At 29.2% G+C, this 12491-nt stretch overlaps 1 protein-coding gene across 1 annotated transcript; it reads right to left on the reverse strand.

Moving 5' to 3' along the window:
• Window positions 1–1497: 1497 nt before the first annotated feature.
• Window positions 1498–9572, reverse strand: LOC132943246 (uncharacterized). Its single transcript, XM_061012137.1, has 4 exons — window positions 9433–9572; window positions 9285–9347; window positions 8979–9189; window positions 1498–5004 (listed from the first exon to the last, which is right to left on the reverse strand). Exons 3-4 carry the CDS (start codon window positions 9154–9156, stop codon window positions 3908–3910), a joined length of 1275 nt encoding a protein of 424 aa, XP_060868120.1. The 5' UTR covers window positions 9157–9189; window positions 9285–9347; window positions 9433–9572; the 3' UTR covers window positions 1498–3907.
• Window positions 9573–12491: the final 2919 nt, after the last annotated feature.

Consider the following 12491-nt stretch of genomic DNA (forward strand, 5'->3'; position numbering starts at 1 on the left):
TTGAATAAATAATTGAATAATACTAAGTATTATTAAATAATTGGAAATTAATTATTTTGTTTAATGGAATACAATATATACCGTTTTGCGTTATGTTTTGTTTAATGATATATCATATATTTTGTTAAACGTTACGTTTTGTTTTGTGTTATTTATCTATTTATGTTTATCGTTTTTCGTTATAATTACGTTTACAAATTTCAATCGTTTTTTATCAAACATAACGTTATAATCATAACGTTATTATAACGTTTGCAAGCCCTGATTTGAGATGATAAAAATTTGGTCATATTCATATTATGGCAATAATATTCACTATAAAAAAAATACTGTAATTTAATTTAAAATTTAGAAATTTCTTCTATTTACATAAACTTCCTGTTTTGTGCAGCGATTACGGTAAATATATTCACAACTTTACTCACCTATTTGTGAGTGGAGTATTATAGACCAAACGTTAGACAACTCTATAGGTGCTCGTACGATTGAATTCTGACTTCTCAACCCACGTCGTACATCCAGTAGCTAGATACACAAACACCTAGATGCACTGGAAAAGTTAATATGCAAAATATAAAGAATTAAAGAATAATGTAAATTCATTCATATGACATAATGTCATAATATGCCATGGTATCATTATTACGAGTTTCTTGTGGACTGAAGTGTATCAGTGTTAAACAGCCTTTCCTTAATTATTATAATTTATTTAAATATAATTATTAATACAAATATATATACGTACTAGCTGATCCCGTGCACTTCGTTGCTCATTAAAAATGCCAACTCTATATGCAGATCCGTGTTAAGAGGGGGTTTTGTAAAAGTAAGGGGGTGCCTTTATTTGCGCTTAATATCCTACCTGTGTCCCTGTAAACCATTTTTCCGCCGGGGCGCTGAATTGCTTGACACGGCTCTGTCTATATGAATAATATGTTTTATTTTATAATATTACGGTTACCATAGCAACCATTTTAAGCCAACAGCAACCAATAATTGTTATTATAATAGCTCTAAAACCCATGGCAACCATTTATAAACAAACATTTCCATCGGAAATCTCAGAATCCCTGATTGAGCACCTTCCAGGGTTGGTCCTCTCAGTTTTTAAATTAGTCTATCTTCTGCCCTGAGATCTAATCTATCTATATATATTATATAAACTGATCCCGTGCACTTCGTTGCCCATTAAAATTGCCTACTCTATATGAATAATACGTTTTACATTTTGCCATGGCAACCATTTATATACAAAAAAATTAATCGAAAATCTAAAATAATATATAAATGGTTGTCATGGTAATATGTACACACAGGCAGATAGACATAAATTCATTTTTATATATATAGATAGGTAAGTAGTAGGTATTTATCATTGAAGAAATAATGCATTTTTAATTTTATGTTTGTTATAACTTGTAATTAAAATACTCCAAATCACAAAATGTTAATATAATTTGTAACAATGTTTAACAATAGTATTGTCTTCTTAAATAATTGAGGTAATTTATTGGTTATTATTTTAATGACATGTGAAAATCATATAGGTACATTGATACAATAATAATTCTTGTTTTAAATTTAAAATAAATTACAGATTATTAATAAGTATGAAATAAGCGAGTATTATACAAATATATTTTGTACAACTGTACAAGTTAGCTTTGAATATGTTTGGAAATTCTGTCAATACAAATAAAACAAGATATTTAAAGGCTTTACTTAGATACAGCTTAAGTATATAATATTTTACTAGTGGCACCGAACTAAATTTAAGTTTAGTGAGGAAGAGGACGAATTAAATTCTCGTTATCAACTCTTCGATGGTTCTAGAGGGAAGCATAATTCTCCACCCCTCAAGACCCTGAATATCCAAGTATAATATTTAAAAAAATAAAAATGAGTGTATCAACTATAGTTTTGACTTATATTGTCTTTATATTTACCCTTTGAAACATAACATTGTATTCACTTTTAGTTTATTAGATTTCTTGAAAATTTAACTTTATAATACTGTCTTCTTAAAATACTTATAATATATTGTATAATGTTTTTATTGGTATTTATGCCTTTTAATTAATTATAAATAAATATTACTTACTGAATAAGGTAAAATTATTATAATATATAGTTGTGTCATAACTCAGTGGATAACTTTCGAGTGAGAAATTCTAGGAATATATTTTTTGTAATATTATTGGAGAAAATCTTTTTTTCCCCATCCCAACCAAGAGAATGATATGTTATTCCAGAAGTATTTAAATTTATATTACGTGCATAATATGTATAAGATAACCACTCACTAGAAAAAAACATCTATATTATAATACACACCCAACGATCAACACGACTTTGTAGAAAATATGTGTATTTCCGTCCATGTCTAATAATCGCCGATGATGTTCGGTACCACATGAGTATTACATTTTAAATGATACAAACATATCTACAGCATTAGATAAATATTTCAATTTCTTGATATCAAAAAAATATATAATATTAACTATTGCCAGTATTATAGAAATAAAATAATAATGTATGGATATTTTCATATATTATGACTTCAACAAGTAACAACGTGCTTGTATACGGTTGGATAGAGGAGTATAATATTACTTGTTTAACAATTTAATTTTACTTTCTTACACAGTATAATATTTAACTAATAAATTGACTATTGTAATAATACCAAAATCAGGGGCGTTCCCCATTACCACACACAATTGATCAAAAACCACAAAAGATAAAGTGACACACAAACATTTTGATATTACCCCAGGGTTCAAATACAAGGTTTTTAGAATTTTCCGGTGTTATAAAATCATCTGCATTAAAGTTGAAGATCAGTCCAGATATTACTTACTTTCAGTTATTTTCACAAATGTAGGTGGACTTTCAATAGTCCATGTGAAAGATGAAACATATTACGTACCTATATTTTCTAAAAGTAAAGGTAAAATGTATTATTTGCTAATAATCACAGGAAAGATTCTATATTCGTTTTGATGAGTTTGGTTATACATTTTTTTATAAAATTATTTCTTGTGCTATAGTTTGGTGGTATCCAAAAAAATTGATATAACGATCAATGTAAACCACGAAACTACAAAATGGAGACACAGGTATTTAATAATATTCTACAGTTAAAACATAAGAAATTTCTCTATTAACTATCATGTATACGAGTATTCAATTACATTTAACTAGGTACCTGCGTATGTGATTATGGGATACGAGACTTAAAGCAGTGCGGAATCGTCCCATTTGTGTGTGGTAATGGAAAGCTTCGAATTAAGGGCACATGATATAATCATTCAGTATGCAGAAAAGATGTTGATGATTTGGTCTGATACTTACACCTTGTATTTTCTTACAAGTCTATTTAGTTAATATTAATGGTAATGATAAGGAAAACAAATACAACAGACCAAAATCCAATAAATATATAAACGAATTGAGCATTGTTAAAATATAAAGATTGCCTTTTAACCGTCAATTCTGATGAACCTCGGGCAGAAATCGTGTATTGCTTGAATGCAGATAACTCAAAATATTTTATTGTGAATATTATTCAACCCACAATATCATTGATGAGTTTTGAGCGTCATGAGAGAATGAGAATATTACATTTAATTAATTAATTTTACGTATAAATATACATAGATAGGTATTTAATGAAGAAAGTGTATTATTTTATGGTTACCTATATAGACCATTATCAGAGTTTAAGCATTTTTTTTAGCATACTAAACGTGTACCCGATCGTAATTTTTAGGAACAAAAATCTACTGTTATGACTATACCTATACCATTAAAATGGTTTCAATACTACTACACATTTTTTGTGGTGATGGTATATTATTTACCTATTCAATAATTTAAGTTGTAAATGAAATGAAATTATAATTTACTTCCAGAATTTTTTTAATAGCGAGTCTTTTAGTTTTACAAGGCGAAGAGTTGACTGTAAGTTGTTTAAAGTTGTTGCCTTGATGCAACTGGATAATTTTGTTTTAAAATGTGGAGTATAGAAATAAGAATCAATTTTTGTCTCTGCGGATAAACTCAGTCCATCTTTAATGTCAACATGTACTTTGTACACTGGAGAATAAAGCGAGTAGTAGACAACCTCTATATACAACTTCTTTATTTCGACTAGCACGTCTTCATCCAAAATCAATTTTTTATTTAATATTACGGACATTTTAGAAGTAAAAGCTAGTTTATTAAAAGTGATAGCAAATCGCGTATGATAAGAGTTACCCATTTCAATAAACTTCACGTTGTTGATTACATCATAGTTGAGCTGTTCATTCAAACGCATGTTGATGGTGCTTATGGACATTGCAAGAGTTTTAGTTACATCTTTTTCTGGAAAGTCACTACAACCAAAAGTTACATTCTCTGGATAAAAAACTGACGGAGTGTTTATTTCATTTTCTAGTTGATTCAATAACCCGTAAAATCCATCGACTGGTAGATAAATATTCATGCCATGTGAACGTTTCAAGTGCATATCTACGGCATGTGCTACATATTTATCAGTATTAGACTCAGAATAACCCTTTAGGGAGGGAATTTCTACGCTAAAAATTCCTAGATTTTCATAATCACGATAAATTACCAAGTAACTGTCACGAATGCTAGTGTTGTATTTATCTCGGCTACCATATTCTTCAAAATCAGTAATTCCGCTAATCACTAATTCATCGAACTTATGTGTAGCATTTAAGAAACGATTTATTTTTTTTCTATGAATCGTACTTCTGCCTAATTCAATGTTTACTAGTTTCAAATTCTCCAAATTACAAATATTGGTTTCTCTAAAACATATTTCAAAATTTCTATAAGCCACCGCAGGGATACAGTACGGAATAACTTTCACTGATGTCACGTCCTCAAACAAAGTAATGGACTCTAGATGAATTTGCCTAAACAAATTGTCCAATTTTATAATTTTATTGGAAAAGTCTTCAAAATAGTTAGAAGCGTCCAATATCATAGCTGAAAAATAACACATAAATACAAATTAATTTCCTATTAAAATATGTTTACCTAAAAAATCATGACAAAATACTAATAAATTATTAAAATAAAAAAATTAATGAAGTATTCTTGCTGTGTGTGACTGTGTTTACAATATTATTGTCACTTCAATGGTTTCTTATAGACTTTGAAATTATTAGGTAATTATCTTGAGGTAAGTATATCAGTCAAGGTGATAATTAAATTCCTAAATTGGCTAAATTATTATTATTATCCTTATAACATAAATATAATTTATCGTAATTTGCTTTTTTTAACTAATAAAACTGTATTTATCAGTGGAAAAAAGTCTTAGATATGATCATTTATAAAACAACATAATATAATAAGACCAATTTATATACTAGATACTGTTTTATAAAACACAATTCAAGTGTTTAATACACGGTCATTAATGTCCAAATTATTTTAAGGATCTAATTATAAATCTATAAACTTATTTTTTTTAAACCCCTATAATTCGTAGAATGATTTTAAATATATATATACAAAAACTACTTTCATCCGATCATTCAGCATTAGTATTATAATTTAAATAAAATTGGAAACATAAAAAAGGCATAATAAGATTTGTTGTAACATATAAACCGAAATAATAGTCAGAAGAATAATACGTAAAACATCAACAACTTAAAATGTAATTTCACTTTCCCCAAATGAAAAATATATTTATTTATTAAGCCTTGGATGCATTATTTTTCTTTTTTATTATAAAATCTATATGACAGTACAATAAAATAATTAAAAGTGATGATAGAATAAAATCACTAGATAGGCGGGGGGGGGGGGGGGGGGGTGGTGAAGTGGGTCTCAAGTGAAAACACTTCAAATTTTAAAACTCATTATTTATGTATAATTTTACAAATTATTTAGGAGGTGTTACATGACTATGTATACTCTCTCTATATATATATATATATTTATATGTATATCAACAGGCTGCAGCAGTAATATAATATATGTATGATGTTTCGTCTATACAGCATCAATGTGATGCAAATGTGTGATAATAGTAGTTAAAGATCCAAGTTTGAGCAATAAGATGGCTAGGAGAATATGGATTTTGTGAAGAAGTCTCTCAGTCGAAATCCGATCAAAGGTTAGGCCTGAGCTTTACAAAAATTTTTAAGTTTTTAGGGTAGAATAGTTATAATAATATCTGTTTAATAATTTCCGTACTCGACGTTGGACTTGACTAAAAATTATTGAATATCAAACGTAGGTTTACATTTTTAGAAATAATTACTCAAGTCCGTATATAAAATAAAAAAATTAGTACAAATAACAAAAATTTAGTAATAATTAATATAATTCAGGGCTTTACACCCGAATCATTCGGTTTTCGGGTTTTGGGTGCTGGATAGTGTACTATACGTGTTCAAAATAAAAAATAAAAATAACCAAAATAAAAAATTTAAAAAACGTTTGGGTTTTAATAACCTTTATTATTCGGATTGGTTACTACGGGTGTTTTAACGATTGCTCCATGGTTTGTAAGGAACCAAAATATTCACAAAGATCTCAAAATTCGTTATGTACAAGACCACATCATGAACTTGGCTGATAGCTTTTTCAAGTCTATTCAGAAGTAAACAGGATCCATAACTCCAACGCCCCAATGTCCGTAAACGGCTCTAAGCGAGTCAAAATATTTAAAAAATGTTATCAAGTATGGGTTTGATAAAATAAACATATGATGTAAATGTCAAGTATCGACAGTTATTTAATTGGCCTTATTATTCTTATACCGAGACAAAAACCATCCCGTTTAATATCAGGACACCAGGACATGATGGTAAAAAATGGGACCTATTATTATTTTAAACGACGTATGATAGTCAAGTTCCTCTAACTTATGTATCATGTATCTATTTTCAATAGATTATAATGTTGCATCTACAGTGTAAAATTTAAAAAAAAACAAAGATAGGCCGATGTTCCGTTAAATTTTTTTTTATTTAAAACAAAATCTTTTATAAATTTAAAAAAAATACATGGATCAGGCCACAGACTGTTAAACTTAACTCCTCATATTCTCTTCCATGATATTACATTATTACAAACGGATATTTCCTATATATATTATCTCTATCCATCTCAGTCAATATCCAGTTTTTGTACAATAGTCTGGTGGGAGGAAGGGGGAGCCATCCGTGTTTAATGTGCGGCCCATGGTTAGTATGTCTATGAATACATTTAATACATACACAATATTGTAACAAAGATACAAATATCGGACAACTGAGCTACTTAAAATAGTTTTTAGATTTTTTTCAGAATTTTATATTCTGTATAGAAATTATGTGTTTATAAATGTATAAGGTCTGTAGACTGTGGGTAACTGAAGCCGACAAGATGGGCTTACTAATTATAGACCTCTTACTACTTCACCATTATATTATCTTGTTAGTTTTTTATTACTGACTACTGTAGAATAAAAGCATCATATTTTTTTTTTTTTTTTTTTTTATTTACATAAGCCGCAACAGCAAAGGTTATTGGCATTAAAACATTAATATTTTTTAACAAAAAGAAACATTAATAGTGATATGTACAGAGCAATAGAATATGAAAATAACAATAGATAGATACAAAGATAAATAGAAAAATGAGTACATAATAATGAACAGTATGTTTGAGAAATATCTAGGTTATATTAAGTGATATAATCCCGTTAATTTTAAAAAGTTAATTATTTGCTTTATGTTTCATATTTTTTTGTATAAGACCATAATAATACACATTTAATAGCATCCATAAAAAAGTCAAGGGAGGGGTTGAACCACTGACTCCCTTACCAGGCTAGTTAGGTACTCTACTGATATTTTGAGCTACAGACTACAGTTCTATATATGTATATTGCATGTATGTATGCATGTATGTATGCATGTATGTATGTATGTATGTATGTATGTATGTATGTATGTATGTATGCATGTATGTATGCATGTATGTATGTATGTATGTATGTATGTATGTATGTATGTATTTATGTATGTATGTATGTATGTATGTATGTATGAGTATGACGTTTGTATTATGTTTACATAATACATATTATAAATATTTAATTGTATAACTTGCTAATATTAACTACATGTTGAAAATTCGATGACAATGTACTAAAATTCACTAACATGTATTATGTTTAAATAAAAATATATCTCGCTATTATAAAAAGTAAAACTTTAAAAAAACAACATTAAAAAAATTTGAATTTTTTTCCCCAAAAATGTTATTTTTTAATTACCACAAATTATGTAAAAAACAGTTTAACATTTTAGAAATAATGAGTGTAGACACTCATATGTCTGACCATGTAAAATTAAAAATAATATTGAATAACGACGTGCAGTATAACATTATACAATAATCTAAATTTACTTTATTTAGAAATTACCCATATATTATATTATAGTTTATCATTTTAATGTAAAAATGTCTTGTATAATCTATACCTTTTATTTTATTGTTACATATGATATTTTTTCATAATCCAATCAATTTTTTTACTTAAAAAAACTATTATTAATACTAAATGTATCGAACAATTTTTAAACTGAACTCAATTACCCTATACGAACAATATTATACCTAGTTACGTTATTTTCATAAATTGTTAATTTTGATGTATATTGTTATTATTTTCTAAACTTAAAAACTAAATCATAACTATTATAATGATGTATAAACTAATAACCAAAAACAAAAATTATTTAAGTATGTAAATCTACTTAGAATGCTTGAATACAATAATGTAAGTATTTATATCATTAGATTTACTACCTATAATATTGCGAAATATTTCAAAGCCAATAAATATATATAGGTAAGCTTAAATTTTTTTTTTATAGTGCTACCTTCAATCTTTTATAGTTAACTATCAAACAAGTAAATAATTTTTATTGGTCTATTATCCAACCAGTCCTTACTTTTCGGATCATCACGATTGTCACGTTTGAAGATCTCTTCAGCAAAAACCAGATTTTGATATTTATTCAATGAAATTATAAAATTAAATATAGCTTCTATCCAGATATGTCCAAGAAGATGATCAGTTATTGAGAAAGCTGTGACAAGTATGATCAAAACTGTAGTTATGTTAACCATTATTGATTATAATCGATTTAAAAATATCATCGACTATTTTGGTTGGAATTGGGATCATGGAAAATAAGACACATCATTGAATTACTTACAACGAAAAAATAATTGGAAAAATGTTATGGGTATCAAACCTGTATGCTCGACGTACGCAGATATCAAAAATGAGTGGTTGACGTATGATTAATGTGACCCGGCTGCAATAATATAGTAATGACGGTTTTATTCATTATAAATATATATTATTATAATATTTGACTACTGTTTTTAGTATTAACTCACCTTATTGTAATTGATTTTCATACAAATATTGTTTTCTGAATCGCTGTTTTTCTTGTAATTCAAAATGTTCTTTTGATGTTGGACTCACAATGTTACTAGAGGCAGCGTATCATACACCAACCTCTCCCTATCGCCAAGCTACCAAAACTCGGCCCAGGAATCATGTGCGCTAGCATCTGCAAGTGAATCGATATTTCGCCCCGGAATTTGTCATGCGCAAGTTGAAATAACAACCTTAAGTTGAACAAATACAGCAATCGATAAACAGAAAAGGGCCCGGGAATAATATTATAAACCACCCCACCACACCCAGTCACCATCACAACCACCAAAACTATCAACCCCGGTCGCCTACACTGCCACCAGTTGACTCAACCCTCAGTAACTATATCAGCCCCAGGCATGCCACCTGTTAATATATTTAATACTATAATATATATATATATTGTAGTAAAAATTAAATTGCATAACTTATGTAATTTAACAAGCAAAATAGAAAATAGAGATTATAACAGTGGTACAGTGTAAATAGAGAGGTTTTTAAAAAAAAAATTAAATTTTTTACGGTAGACACGGACAATCATTTTTTTATTATTACAAAATGTTTTAAATAAAATATAAACTCAATTTTCGATTTTGCGCATATCAAATGCAGAATATGATCAATTTTTTGCTCGTGGGGGGGGGGGGGGGGGACATGTAAATTATGTGATCATTTCAAGGAAATATGTCCAGTAATTATATCGAATTGGGTGCTGTAGCCGTAGTGTTGCCAACTTTTAATTCAAGTAATACCCGCCAAATGGTGTCTCAAAACAACCCCCCGCCCAAAAAAAAAAAAATCATACATTTTCAATGGATATATTTAATTTAGATATCATATCACGTCTTACAGAAGAATATAAGATGTTTAAAAATAAATTATTACTATACAATAATACAATCAGAATGTAAATTTAAATGGGCGAAGGGATATCAATAGTACCTATGGAAAAATTCTATCAAAATTAATTTTTGTATTCCCATTAATATGGTTTATTGGGTGGTTTGAGAGTAAAAATATCTATTATCAATATTGTAGAAGAGAAGTAAGTTAGTCTGTGTTCTCACACGAAAAGTCAATTTTAGATAGTTTAATTACTAAACTCTATAGTAAGAATAGACATTGGACATTGAAAATAAAATATCGAAAATCTACCTAGATAAACATCTTATAATATAATAAATGTTAATACTATAATGTCACTCATTAAGCTACCTGTATGATTGGAAATACGAAATTAAGTTTCCGTCTTTCACTGTAATTCACATTTGTAATTAGTGTGTAAAGTGCGACGTTATTGACACGCACCGTGCCGGGTAGTCGAAAACCACATTTGATTATTAATACATTAAATTTTAATATAAGAGTAAATCTGGGGAGGCTTAGATGGAATCAGGAGGGATGATACCGTATCGGCTCCCGCTGGACGTTAATGAGTCCGTATAGGCTCCGGGTCATTATTCCTTGCCGTTTTTAACCATGCTTACAGAGAATTTCTTCTCGCTGTAGCCAGTCCTCAGCCTGTAAATGGGAAGGAAAATGTTGTTGATTGGGAGCCGATACGTCCATACCACTGGCATCGGGTCGGAGCCGATACGGCCACCTTCAAATGAAAGGAAGGAGCCGAAACGGACAAACGGGAGCCGATGCGGATACTTCCATCAGGAGGGGCCAGCCCCCCCCCCCCAAGCCCCACCCTATTTGAGCATATGCATGTACGTGCACGTGCTGGAGCCCTCCACTATTTATTTTATACACAGTCACTCACATTAATGATCACTTACTAGTTACTACACACACTATGACATGACCCGCATTTGCTATATTATTTAACTCCTTAAACACGGTCGGTATTGATACCCCAATAAAGTTAACACAACACTATTACATTTTCCACTCATTATTCTTTACGAAACAATCAGAAAATATCTGATCCATTTTTCGTTGAAAAAACAAGTATGGATTTTACCTGGTTACAAACCAGTAATCGATGTTTAGCCCTGTTTTGAAATAATATAATATTAATATGTATGTGTTACAGGTCAAAGCGATGAATTAATTGATTGACATTTAGTTACGATAAAGAAACAAATATTAAACGAGGATGTGATAAATTATTACATTTAATATATACTAATAACAAATAAGTATTGCAAAAATTATTCAAGGCCGATGCAAGTCGATAAAATAGGTAATCATTAATAGTATAATTAATCAATAATAAAAAAAAAATAATAATAATGTAATTAACATAATATCAGAACAACATTTTATAACTGACAAACTATAAATGCTAGTCGCCTAGAAATTTTAAATGGGAATCATAAACATATTATGATTTAATACTAATTAGTGATTCGGATTGTGCATTTTAATACATTGACGCAGATTTTAATATTATATGTAAAGGGTTATTACTAGTTATATAGATGTTACTAAATCTGGGTTAGTGGGTTACTATACCATTAATTATAAATACTATTATAATTTTTAATCAATGGCACAAACTACTAGGTAGGTGTAATAATTGTAATCCCAAAATGTGTAAAAGAGTGAGTTCTACCGCACTACAACCTATTTGCGCCTACAAGCGCTCCAAATAATAGCTCATTAGTACCCGAAACGTTTAAAATTTTAAAATGCGTGCAAAGTTGCCAGATTTATAGTTTTTCAGTATAATATAACACAATCATCAATAAAAATGTATAAAATGTATTGGGTACATATCACGGACTAAGATAGGGAGTATAGGAAACGATATGATGGGCGTGTGACGGTGAGCCGGACCGCAATTGCCTCAGTACCTCCTACCCTACCCTGCTTAAATTGGTACAGAGCCAACATGCACGCTATGTGCTTGGTAAAATATCAACTATTTGGATTTTGATTTTTCATTTATTTAATATTTTCATTCTTATCATCATTGCATTTTCCATCCAGCCACTAGGTAGCGTTAAAACCAGTTATGCTAACTAGCTAGCTATGTACCACGAAAGCAGCAGAGGCACTTCGGAGA

The sequence above is a fragment of the Metopolophium dirhodum genome, chromosome 4 (assembly GCF_019925205.1).
Source record: "Metopolophium dirhodum isolate CAU chromosome 4, ASM1992520v1, whole genome shotgun sequence".
NCBI classification, from domain to species: domain Eukaryota; kingdom Metazoa; phylum Arthropoda; class Insecta; order Hemiptera; family Aphididae; genus Metopolophium; species Metopolophium dirhodum.